This window comes from Mauremys reevesii, linkage group 9, assembly GCF_016161935.1.
Source record: "Mauremys reevesii isolate NIE-2019 linkage group 9, ASM1616193v1, whole genome shotgun sequence".
Taxonomy (NCBI): domain Eukaryota; kingdom Metazoa; phylum Chordata; order Testudines; family Geoemydidae; genus Mauremys; species Mauremys reevesii.
This window is the reverse complement of record NC_052631.1, coordinates 31,957,382-31,970,975: the sequence shown is the minus strand read 5'-3', so window position 1 is coordinate 31,970,975 and position 13,594 is coordinate 31,957,382. Positions and strand designations below refer to the sequence as shown.

Sequence of the window (13,594 nt, the reverse complement as noted above, 5' to 3'; positions counted from 1 at the left end):
ACTGTATGATCATATCATTCTCGTTCAGCAGTTTGAGATACAGTCTCCCCTGAATGTGCACATGTAACTCCCATTAATGTGCTAATTGGATTTGTATGCAAATTCACAAGACTATACAACAATTTTCATGTAGTGAGCAAAGGGAATGCCACTTGGTCTTGTACTACTGCTCATTTATTAGTGGTACGAAAAAGAATCCTTGGTGGCATGACTAAGATTCAAGAAAGAATCGGGTTTATGGCAGCATTACTGGTAGTCATCCTATTGTGGGGACCCCGATATGTAGAATTAATGTTAGACCCATTGAGGATGAACTTACAAAGCTAAACCAAGTTGCTCACCGTATCCAATTAATACCATTTTTCCTCCTTTACTTAGTACATTTTATGTTGTTAAAAGTAACTCCATATCTGAAAACTTTGAAATCCATATCTGATAAATGAGATGAGTTAGCTCTGTTTACTGAAAGTAGAAAACTATAACCTTTTATTTGTGGTGGTATTTGTAGAGGCTTGTGGAAGTATTGCAGTCTATCAAGGTCCACAGAAAGAACTAGACGACTATTCTAATTTCACAATTGAGGACTCTGTAGCAACTTTTCAAACTCTTCAACAAATAATAGCCATAGTAGAAAAGCTGAATGAGCCTCATGAAAAATATCAGAAGAAAAGATCATCAAGTGCTAAATACGGCAGTGAGTAAGTATCCTCCGTATTTCCGGCCTCCTTGTACGTATGTATGGGAAAAAAGGCTGGGTGGTAGGGGCTTTTAAGGGGTAGGAGTGTCTGAACACCTTCTGACGATAGCTGTTGAGTTTAAACCTGTCAGGGCAGGGATTCTTTTCTTCAGTGTCTGTACAGTGTGCAACACAATGGGGGCCCTAACCCCAACTGGACATTTGGGGACCATCTTAATGTAAAAGTTTATTACTACTACTGTGAATACATAAATCAGGTATGTAGACAAGCTGATTCACCACCAAATTATCATGGCACTTCATGGGGCATAATACTATTCCCCACAAGTACTGCTTCTGAAACAGGATTCCCAGGGAACCAAGTCAGCAAACACAAACACTACTAAAAGTACTGCAACGGTGACTGGTGTGAACACCTGTCAGCTTGACATACCATTGGCCAGGCTAGTCTAGAACTTCAGACTTAACTGTCTATAGTGAATACTCATACTTTGGTCATGGGGTTTTCTCTCCTTTTGTGTAAGGAAGACCCAACTTGTAAGAGGAGGAGACCTCTTAACATTGATTTCCTATTTGCTCAGTGATTTGAACAGGTCTGTTTCGGGGCCATTGTTGCTTTTGTGTGATAGCACATCAGGATTTGAGCAAACAATGAGACTACCCAACATGCACTAAAAATTATGCAGAAAGTATAGCTTTACATTTTAAAACAAACTGAAAGTTAAATTATATGATTATTAGAAACCAACTATTTTTCCATCAAAAATACTTATATGTGGTTTTATTTTCCAGAGAAAACCCAATTGTTGGAAAAGTTTCCTAACGAAAATAAACTGTGGCTTATGTGGATTCAGAAGAAACTGGAAGTGTGTGTTTTTTGGTGGTTTTTTTATATATATATTTTTTAAATTCATGGTGTACACTTGTCCAAAGTATTTAAGAATGAACAGAAGTGCTACCTGTGTTCACAATCTATTTAATATTTAATAGAGAAAAGTATCTGTTTGGGAAACTGATCATGAGGTTTATTCCTATTTTGATGAAGAACTTGAAGCTCCATGTTCTTGAAGTATCAGATGTGAGTAAATCTAAATATTTCTGCAATTGCTTTTTTTTCCCTTGGAACTTCCTAAAGGAATAAACTTTCTAAGGAGGGAAATCAACACCAGTTCTTGACTGGATTACACCTCTCCATATACTGGACTCACATTTAATCCACCATCAGTGCCTGCTGTGCCGAAAATCTTGCAGTGGAAATCCCAACATATGACGACTCCAAAAGGATCTGTTCAGTGCACAACTTCTTTCTCTTCCTTTGTCAAGCTATTAATTTTGTCAGGACTCCAAGGTAACTGCAACTGAAGTTTTATAAAATGATGCAGTGTGTTCTGTGTACTGCAGACACCAATGTTGGTTATATTTTTATTTTAAAAAAATTACTGAAGAAGAAATCAGGGAATCTGTGTCGTTAGATTGTACCTCTTGTTTACATTTGGGGTGAGCAGTGGATGGAGTGACATAAGACCACAGTCTGTTTTTCTTTTGTAAAAAATCAGGTACTAATATTTCTTGGTTGGTGTGTTGTGTTTTTTGTTTTGTTTTGTTTTTTAAATGCAGATTAGCAACACTTTTTGGAAGCTCTTTCCTGCAAATGAGAAGAATGCAAATGTGACAATGCTGTGGTTCAATACTGTTCACTTTACATCTTCGCATCTAGGATTTTTTTTTTGAAAATAAAGAATTGGCACATTTAGGTTCAGCTCACCTCTCATTACAGCTATATTAAATAATCTCTCTAGAATAATCACTCCAAGCACTTTAGATATCTGGACTGCCCCAGATTATATTTTTAGATACTTGGTAGTATCTAATCTTTATGATCAGTTGAATGATCAGTGCTGTTATGTGTTTTTAAAACAATGCTTTATGACCATTTTTTAATTTCTAGTTGGGGGGGGGGCGCGTTATTTGTCAGATCAAACAAATTTGAACTGGCATTCTTGACTTTAGAAAGTTTTGATTCTTGCTCTCTTCCTCTGAGAATTAGTTTTGTGCTGAAAACCATATCTGTACATAATCAGTAGAAGCAAGGTAACACTTTGGAAAAGAGAAGGCTAAACTTTCCTTCACCAGTATTAAATATTATGGTATACGTGGTAAAGTACCAGTAAAATAAAATACTGTGTACAAGTAGTACTTCATTTTTAGAACATTTGCTTTTTTTATAATCATGATTTGTCCCAGTCAGAGTTGAGAATGTAATTCATTAGTACAAATGTAGATCCACAGTGTTTACAAAACTATAAGCTGTTTAAAATACTATTGTAGGATGCCGCCTTCTCCTAAAATCCAGACCAGTCGGTACCACAGGATTGAAATCACCTTAATTTCAAAAGTAACTTTTCTATTAGAACAATCACTTTTTTTAATATTAAAACAACTGATTGAAATCACTTGGGATTTGATACCAATATCTTCAACATCACAATCATTTATTACTACTTGCCATTTTACCAACAAGTATAGTCCTGTTTTTGCATTACTTGACTATTGGATGTATTCTTAAAGGAATTTTACTTGCCCTCAATTTCAGTTAGAAAAAATTAAATTTGTTGTTGACACCCAGCAATGTATTCTGTCAAGGTCGATTTGACCTAGTTTATTTGCCAAAGAAACAAGGTTTGCCAGATTTGAACAGCACTAATAAGTGTTAGAATTAAGTTTTGCTATTTATTGTGACCAGTCTTATTACAAAATGTGCTTGTATGTCTGTTTCTTGAAACTGTTTGTCACTTAACAGCCAAGTTAAATGTATAACAAGTTTAAATCTTATTGTTGTAAGGAAAAAAAAACTTTTGAAAATGCACTTTTCATTTGCTTTGATGGTACTAGACTATATAGAAAAGGACAGCTAGGCCTCTAAGACCTGAGGCCTTTAAAATGTAATTTGTCATTTTATAGTATATTTAAAAATGCAGTAGGTACTCTAGAATTAAATTAGGTACAAATAAGATTAATATTAGAGTTGCTTTCACTCTGATTAGCCTAGACATTAAAACATTGCTCCGTAATTAGTTTTATTTCGACTGTAAATTCTTTTTTAATGTAGTTTTTAATTTGTGTAAAGATGATGTATTGTTGAAAATGTATTTTTATTTAAATTTATTTTCTTATAAAATATTAAAAACTTTTGTAACATTGCTTGAGAACGACTCACAAATAAATGATGACAAATTGATTTGGGCTATGTATTTTCTGTGTGGTCTGGTTTTCTTAAAAACTGTTGGTAGCTTAATTGTGTAGTGAAGTAGAACCATTTGCTACAATCTGTCTTCCATCTTACAGAAACAGCATGAAGTGAAATTCAGTAATCCTGTATGGTTACCTCATGCATTCAATTACTTTCTGATTTAGGACTGCTAGGTGGAGAGAAAAGCACTATTAATAGAAGGTCCCTTCACATAACAATTTGCACAGGAGGGTAGCAATGTGGTCAATCTTGAAAGGAGTGCCCTATTAAATTGGTGAGTGGCCTGATGCATTTAAGGATATTTGGTTGTCTTTGTCATTGTGTGACATGCTCATTGTGATTAGCATTTCAACGTGTCTGTCACTTCCTGTCCTAAAGATGAGTGCTAAATAAGCACCAGCATCTTCTCTATTGTAACTCAAATAGGTTTGAATTGGGTATGCAATCTACAATCTAACTGCTGGTCCCATTTGTGCTTCAGAGGTGCAGTGGAACATGAATTCTTATTTTATCCGGCCCTAAAGTAAATCCAAAACAATTGGAGCCATGTGAAAAGATAGTTTTCATTCAAACAGTGATCTATCAGTCCCCATTCAGCGTAAAATGAGTATTTCACTAGTGCCAGTGTTCTGCCTGTCTTCTGTGTTCATGAAGCTAACACAAGAGGAAAAGCTTGTAAGAGCTATTGGTCACTTGGAACTCTCTGCAAACTTCAAAAATGTTGTTTTATCAGAAGGCTGACTTCTCTAGCAGAAAAGGCCTCATTAGTATTCGTGATAGCCTAGGACACAGGATGTGGGTTTCCATTCATGCAGTAACTCAGTGGTTCCTAAACTTTAACAACCTGTGAACCCCTTTCACAAAAATGTCAAGTCTCGCGACCCCCCTCCTAAAAATGAATATTTCCAGGGATTTTCTCCTTTACCTGAGTATAAGTTATAAAAACAGCGATCTTGGAAATATAAAATTTGTTTTTGACATGCTTATTAATTACTATTTATCATTACAATATTTTTATTACATTATGAAAAAGGCAACACTCTTCCAAGATCTCACTTTCATAGCTTGTATCACTTTGAATAATTCTGTTTATAAGACAAGGCTCCTATGTTTCATGAAGGAGTACAGTACCTCCTCACTTCGTCATCCCACTTAACATTATGTTGCTGATCAATTAGGGAACATTCTCATTTAAAGCTGTGCAATGCTCCACTCTTATGTTGTTTGGTTGTCTGCTTTCTCCACAGCTTTCTCCACAGCTGGCAGCCTCTCTATCCCCTCCCTCCCTCCCCCCAGTGCCTCCCGCCCACTGGCAGACCCCGCGGATCAGTGCCTTCCCCCTCCTCCTCCCGCCCACGGCAATCAGCTGGCTTGCGGCGTTTTGGAGGGGGAAGGAGCTCCCTTCTCTGCCCTGCCACCTGATCTTCTGCCTCTGGCAGCAGTCAAGTGGCAGTTCACTGTGCTCTTCACTTTTCTTTGCCAGTTTATTATTTTACCCATTTTTTTTTAAGGCAGTCGGAAGCAGCTTTTCTTTCTTTTCCCTCTCCTGGGTTTGAGGTATCGAGCAGTGTGGTGGTCTCAGCCACTTGGAGCCACCACTGCAGCAGTTTCCTACCAGGCTCCTGTACCTCCCCTGGCCAGCATGGTAGAGTTGTCTTGCAAACACTCAGCTGAATCCAAGCAGTGTTATATCTCTGAGGCAGCTTTCACGGACAGGAGCACCAAGTTGTATGGACCCATGGTGCCTGGGCTCCAGCAAATTCAGGGCCCAGGGCAGGCCCTCTCCATCATTGTTCAGGGCTGGGTCTCTTTCTCTCCGCGCCCCCCCCCCCCCGCGCCTGCTGCCCCTACGCACCTCCCCTGGAGCACCCCCCAGCCCCACCTGCTGGCTCCGTGTGCCTCCCCCAGAGCATCCCCCACGTGCCTCCCCTAGCATCCCTGCCTGCCCTGGGCAGTGAGTGGCTACTCCCTGCAGCTGCACTCCTCCCTCACCGGCCAGTGCCAGCTACAAGGGAGCGGCATCAGGGGCAGGCTGAGGTGGCTGCTGCAACTGAGGAGGGGAGGAGGTGCATAGCCTGGTGGGGTGGGGAGCTTGGGTTAGTGTCATGCTGGAAGGGCCAGCCCCCCTGGAACTTGCTGCCGGTGGTGAGAGGGTGGGGGAGTCCTCTCTGGCCCCTCTGTCCAAGCCCTGAGGCAGCCGGCTTGCTGCACCCAAACCCACTCCTAGAGCCAGCACCCAAAATCCTTCCCAGAACCCGCCTGCTAAGTAGGCCAAAAATATCCCGACAGAGCAAAAAGGAAAGGAAAAACTATAAATCTGTTTCTCAACATTTTTGACAGCAGACAGATTTTGCTGTCTTCCTAAACTGCCAGGGAGATCTCGGGCTGGCACTCCTTGACAGACCAGTCATTGAGAAACTCTGCTATAAATAATCTAAAAGCTATTTGTCCTCTGACTCAGACACCACCTCTACTGAGGAAGGAAAGCTCTCAAATTCAGGCTCTGAGAAGGACATGGGAAAAAATGCAAAAACAGTCTTCCCCCCTCCCGTGAAATTTTTGAAATCCATGTGCTAAAAGGTTGTATCTACAATTCATATCCAGCCTGAGCAGCCACTAAAAGACAAGCCTTAAGGTAAATTCCTGCCTTCTAAATCCTCACTATTACCTGTCTTCTAAATTTGTCCCTGAGATAGCAATCCTGTGAGAATGTGATCAGAGAGGAATGGGAAGCCCAATAAAGGTGAATGCCTGAGCAGGCATACACTTGGAAGTTGCAAGAGCCAAAAACATTCCATTACAGATATACTAGCCACAGTGGCATCCCTAGCACAAAATACGGTATTTCCACCTGAAAGGGATTTCCTTACCAAAGATCAAACTGGTAGAAAGCTGGAAACTGCCCCTCAGAAGGGGCTTTGAGGCTTTGTTGGTCACCATTAGAGCATCTCAGATGGCTACATGCTTTGCAAGAGCCATAGCATCCTGACTGTATGACCTTAAGGCCATGAAGGACAGAAACCATCCTGACTTCAGGTATACAGAAAATTTCCCTAGCAACAGCCTCTGTGGACGATGCCTCAGTGGATGCAGTGAGATTTTTTCAGCCGGGCCATGGCATCCAGCTCAGCAGCCACACATCACATCTGGCTTTGCCCCTGGAAGGTTGATATGCCAAACAAATTTTTGTGGTCATCTAAATTCACAAGCTCACTACTCGTGTGGAGGGCGGGGGGAGGGCGAGGAGGAGGTGAAACTAGACAGCATAGTGACAGAAAGCATTGCCAAACCGAAATCTCACCTGCTCTCCCTACACAATACTCTGAGTGACTACAAATCTGGCAACAGACAAAAACACTCCTTTTATTCATTCTCATAAAAGTACCAGAGGAACGAGGACTATCACGAAAACCCTGGAACCAGGAATCCACCACCTCTGAGCCCACTATGATGACAAACTAATACGCTTCTGCCCACACCTGAATCTAGAAGGTAGATTTTCCCATTTCTCAAAAGAATGGTCTTGAGTGACAGCATATGCCCCTTCTGCCTGCCTGTTGCCAGATGATTCATTCCAAAACTGTGTAAAAAGTTGGAGAATAGGATTAGTAACTAACTTTAATGCTAACCAATAAACTATGTACTGTAGGCTACGGCTGGCATGCATAACTATCAAAATTAAATACTGCCTGGAGGATAGGAAGACAGGGTGTCGACTTTATAGTATATAACAAAGGTATTGACTAATGACCATATAGCTGCACTGCAGATCTCTGCAGTCAAAGCACAAGCTTTTTCTGCTGGCAAAGTCACCATAAAGCTTTTGGAGTGTGCCTTTGTTCTGGCTGGAACAGGAACACCAGATGCCTTGTATGTCTCTGTGATGCATAGCTTGATCCATGTAGCTAGCAATAGCTTGGATACCTTGAGCCCTCAGTACTTCAGATGAAAGTAGACAAGGAATATGATCTTCTTGTCAATTTGCTGCACTTGATATAGATCTTTCGGTATGTCTACACTGCAGTTAGACACCCGCAGCTGGCCTGTGCCAGCTGACATAGGCTAAGGGGCTCGAGGTTAAGGGACTGTTTAATTCAATGGTGAGTAACCTGCAGCCCATCAGGGTAATCTGGTGGTGGGCCGTGAGACAGCGTTTACATTGACCGTCTGCAGGAACAGCCACCTGCAGCTCCTAGTGACCGTGGTTCGCCATTACTGACCAATGGGAGCTGCAGGAAGCGGCTATATGGAAGCTGCAGGCGGCTGTCTCACGGCCCAGCAGCGCATTACCCTGACGGGCCACATGTTGCCTGCCACTGGTTTAACTGCAGTGTAGATGTTTTGGGCTTGGTCTGCAGACTGAGCTCTGAGACCCTCCCACCTTGCAGGGTCCCAGAGCCCAGGTTGCAGCCTGAGCCCAAATGTCTCCACGGCAATTAAACAGCCCCTTAGCTCAGGCCAGCTGCAGGTGTGTAATTGCCACATAAACATACCCTTAGTGCTATCTCAATGTCTACGTGTACCACAGTGTTTCTGGGGGGTGCTGTGCCTTTGGACAGAATAAAGGGAGAATGATCTCCTGTGAGGCAGGGAAAGTTGAATTTATCTCACACAAGAACAATTCCAGGATTCTTAGCAACACCTTGTCTTCATGGAACACATACTGAGGTTCCTCCATGGTCCTAAATAATTCTCATTTCACCTTTTAATTTTGAATTGACATTTTCTAAACAAAATGTCATTTTGAATCAAACAAAAACAATTAGTTTTTCATTTTGGAGAGGAAACCAAAACAAAGTCAGTTTTGGTTTGAAACAAGCCAATATTTTAAAGATTTTTTCAGGTTACCAAACCAAAAAAATCAATTGTTAGCTCAGCTCTAGTACTGAGGTAAGGATAGCACTGTCCACCAGCCAGTTTAATGGAGAAATGCATATTATTTACCTAAGATGTTCCAATATGTATTTATTTTTACTATGAAAGGTTTTATATTTATTAGTAATATAATTTAGTCTGTTTATTCTGTGATTATATATAGATATAGATATATATATATATATATATATATATATATATATATATAGTTTTATCATGGCTTTAGTCTATTGTGGAAATATATAATTTAATAAACATACTTTTTTTTTTAAATGTAATGATTACACCAAATTGTGTTAACTGTGTCCCAAGTGTAATTTTATAAAATCAAAGATATTTTGAGCTGATTGCAAAAGTGTCTTAAATCAACATATTTCCTTAATGAATAAAATTCACCCGTATTTCAAAATTACCATTTTGAAATCTTTTTCTAAATTTGATCCTGCAGAAAATTTTAACAGTAGAACATGCTAACTCAGGGGTGGGCAAACTTTTTGGCCTGAAGGCAACATCTGGGTATGGAAATTGTATGGCAGGCCATGAATGCTCACAAAATTGGGGATTGGGGTGTGGGAGGGCTCCGACTGGGGGTGCTGGCTCTGGGGTGGGGTTGGGGGTGCAGGAGGGTGCTCTGAGCTGGGACCGAGGGGCTCAGAGGGCAAGAGGGGGATCAGGGCTGGGGCAGGGAGTTGGGGCATGGGATGGGGTCGGGGGGCATGCTCCGGGCAGTGCTTACCTCAAGCAGCTCCCAGAAACAGCGGCATGTCCCCGCTCCGGCTCCTACGCGGAGGCACAGCCAGGCAGATCTGCCCACAGCCCTGTCTGCAGGCAACACCCCTGCAGCTCCCATTGGCTGCGGTTCATGACCAATGGGAGCTGCGGGGGCAGCGCTTGGGGTGGGGGCAGCGTGCAGAGCCCCCTGGCTGCCCCTACGCATAGGAGCCGGAAGGGGGACATGCTGCTTCCAGGAGTTGTGCGGAGGGGGGCAAGAGCCCGACCCTGCTCCCTAGCTGGAGTGCCAGAGCAGGACAAGCCTCAGACCCCACTTCCCAGCAGGAGCTCGAGGGCTGGATTAAAACATCTGGATGGTCAGATGTGGCCTCCAGGCCATAGTTTTCCCACCTGTGTGCTAACTGCTTTAAAATATTTGCATAATTTTAGCGTGATCAAATAATCATTTCAAATACTATGGATTTTTAAATATAAAGTCTTGTTCAGTGTTTTCACGATAAAGAGGACGGAACATTATTTGATAAAAATCTTGCAGTTCCCTTTTACATACCTTTTATTTTGGATTTTTTTCCAAAAGTCATCAAGTTTTCAAAGGAAGTAATTGTTTTGAACTTCAGAAATTGTTAATCTTCCTATAAATTTGTAATTTGTTCAGTCTGGTAAAATATTTGATTAATACTGTATCTCCAAGTGCAACCCTGAAACATGTAAAAGGGAGAAGAACTGATGTTAACTGAAATGCAGTTGTTTGTCTATGTTGTCTTATCAAGGGCTACTCTGGCGGTGCACAGTCAGCAGAGGTTGATTTTAACAGTTTTTGCAATCTGATAGCAGAAAAGCTTTTTACTTAAAGCCAATTTAGTGTTTAAAGCTTCTGCTTTTCTGTCTCTAATGGAGCTCCTAGTTGTGGTCACTTGTCCTGCACAGAGGTGAGAAGGCAACAGTGAGTAAACACCTCCAGGAACTCTACATAGACTTAAAATTAAGATTTGTAACAATAAAATATCTTACCTGAGTCACTTGAAAACCACAAGACTGATGATTTTGGTTTCCTGTCCATGGCTGCAGGTTGCTCAGAAACTTCAAAATCTCCCCATTTCACTCCCAGGTGGAATTTAAAGAACAAGTTCAGCAGTGGAGAGGAGCAGATACACATCAAGGGATGTTTGGGGGGTAAGGGTGTGATGCTGTATGATTGAATATGACCATTTATATTATTGATACTACCACTGTTATACAATTTCAACAAATCTTGTATAAAGTATGCCGTGTAAGGTGTCAATGGAAAAGTTATGATTATCCTGTTTATATGCATGTATCGTCTTTGTATCTAAAGTTATGAATATTGGCCATGGACTTATCTTACGCATGTGTTTGTGTTCATGGGTAACACCCACCAGATAGGATTTTCATGGAGGCCAGACAGCTATGTGTTGATGGCCCATTAAGGACACTTCACTCAAAAAATGTGCCATAGAAGAAACTCATCCTACCCACTAAGCCTTCCTGGGACACCGCAGAAAGAATATGAGCAATGGCAGCCCCTGTGAGTCATCAAAGCATGTAGGGACATGTGATATGCTCATGTGACCCTGGACTCCATCTTGGGCCAGTAACTTTCCACAAACAGAGGCTGTGACAGTAAAATTCCATGCACATGGCAGAGGATATAAAAGGATCCCTGAGATATCTCCATTTTGTCTTCATTTCTCTGGACTGGATTTCTAACAAGGAAGCTTTGAAAAAGGACTGATGACCCCCAATATTCCTGGGTAAATTCCACAGATACTTTTGCAAGCCAGCAGTTTATTCCACCATTACTATGATCCTGATCTATGAACACTGAAAAATCACTTGTATGTATATGATCTATTAACCATTAATAATGCTCTTCTTTTTTAAAAAAAACTTATGTTTTGGTTACTAAAGGACTGGCATCAGCATGATTATTGAGTAAGAGCTGAGTTATATATTGACCTAAGTGGCTGATCTCTTGGGATTAGAAGGACCCTATAATTGATTACATTGGTTTTCAGTAACCACTTATCATATAGTTCATTGTCTGAAGGATAAAACCAAGGCTGGACTGTCTAAGGAGACTGCACTTTTGATCGCTTGTTAACTAGTGTGGTGATACAGAAGTTTACTTTTGTTACTGGCTTGGTAAAACCTAATGATAGAATAACCACCAGTTTGGGGTGAATCTGCCCTATTTCTCAACAGTGTGTCCTGAATTTGGCATTGAGGTGACAAGGGGTCAGTGAGAGGCTCAAAATCAAAACAGATTTTTCTCTGAATCTGTATTTCCCCCCTAGACATTGTAATCCCAATATAGAGCTACAGCACGCTCTGAGGGAGTTACCATTTGAATTGCAGGCTAGTAGGTTAAGGGGTGGGAGCTCTGGCTCTTTAAACACCACTGCTCAGTGTTCCCTTTCTGAATCCTGTGATTTGGTTGCTTAGTGACACAGGAACACTCAGTCTGTCTGAAGCTGACAAGGAGCCTAGAGAGAAACTCAGCAAGGTGGAGTCTTTCTGCACTTGTGAAAATCAGCCATCACCTACAGCAATACTCAGACCTGGCATTTATAAGGCAGTTTTCATCTATAGATCTCAACACAGTTTACAAAGGACGGTAAGTATTAGAATAAATCAGCTCCTTCCTTCTGCAGTTCTAGACAGCCAAAATCACTATCAGCACCATTACTGCTATGCAACATACTAAAGGGCAGGTGAAAAAGACCAGGGAAAAATCTATGCTCTACAAGATTAGAGGGGGGAGCAGTGAAATAGCCCTCTGCGCTATTTGTCCCCTGCCTCAAAATGTTCAATAGCTTCCCATCCGAAGGCAATGTAATTTTTTATCCTCTATCTAGTTTCTATAACTTTAACTTTATGAAATATTTTACTTATATTTAATACACTGGTTTTTGTATAGTGCTATAGATGTGCATGACACTTTTAAAGACAATGACAAAGTAACTGACAGCTTAAAAATTAGACATAATCACACAGGGGCCAACAAAAAGATGTGTGGGGTGTATATTGCATATGGGATGAAGATGTAATAAATGGTGAAACCATGTGACAGGTCATGGACCCTTTCCTGCCTCATCTGCCCTACTAATTCATCTTTCCAGAGACATATTAATTTACACCGGTGTGAATGAGAGCACAGTCAAACCTTTGATGTTTGCATGTATTATTCTGACTGGTTGTTAGAGGTGTTTTAAAATAGAGGGAAATTATAACACAAGGCCTCTACAGATGAGCTCTTAATAATTAAATAAATACAAGAAATTGTCCCAATAGCATTTTACAAACTCTAACACACTGGTAACATATTTTTTCTGAAAAATACACAGCATATACAGAACACACATTGGTCTCTGATATGGCCTGCATAACTCAATTGTGCCTTGACCATTTATGAATAACAGGACATCCCAAACTTATGTAAACAAAACTACACAACCCCATGATGTATTTTGTGATGTGACTGAACTTATTGTGTGTATGTATCCAGCAACTTGAATGCAGCAGCTGTACTAGATAAGCATCACTGTGCACAACATGCATGAGACATCAAGGAGAAAATAATTGTGTCCCCGATAAACCCTTCCTGTGGTACAAATCATGTGTGCAAAGGGAAGGGTCTGGGAGAGGAAATTCTCCCATCATGAAGATCCTCCCACCAAAGGGCAGGATTTGCTTTCCAGTAGAATAGGCTGCAGAGTCTACCCTGAAACCAGGCAGATCCCAAAGACCTGTGTGAGGCCAAAGATACCAGGATGGAAGCCCCCATGCCACTGCACTGGCTCTGTGGTCCTCTGAAGTTCCACCTTCCACAGCTTCCTGACACCTGCATAGGATCTTGAAGAGTAAAACAATCCAAGCACCAAACCTCCATGACATTGAGAAAGCATTAACTGAGGGCCTCCAGACTATAGAACAATACTTCCGGAAAGGGAGGCTCAAACCAAACCCTGGAAAAACAATAGTAAGCGCATTTCATCTTGATAATTGGAGTGACAAAAACA

General features: G+C 41.1%; 2 protein-coding genes across 7 annotated transcripts in view; both read left to right on the top strand.

Moving 5' to 3' along the window:
• The window catches only part of RASA2 (RAS p21 protein activator 2), a 193,238-nt gene extending 189,415 nt beyond the window's left edge, over positions 1 to 3,823 (top strand). For all 6 annotated transcript variants that reach the window (XM_039487410.1, XM_039487409.1, XM_039487415.1 and 3 more), the window contains 2 exons: positions 509 to 698; positions 1,490 to 3,823. In XM_039487410.1, coding sequence (XP_039343344.1) covers positions 509 to 698; positions 1,490 to 1,520 — 221 coding nt within the window. In that variant the 3' untranslated portion in view covers positions 1,521 to 3,823. The remainder of the gene's footprint in view (positions 1 to 508; positions 699 to 1,489) is intronic.
• Positions 3,824 to 12,046: 8,223 nt separating this feature from the next.
• The window catches only part of LOC120372624, a 48,567-nt gene continuing 47,019 nt past the window's right edge, over positions 12,047 to 13,594 (top strand). Inside the window, exon 1 of the mRNA XM_039489882.1 lies at positions 12,047 to 12,189. The gene's annotated coding sequence lies outside the window, so the exon portion shown is untranslated. The remainder of the gene's footprint in view (positions 12,190 to 13,594) is intronic.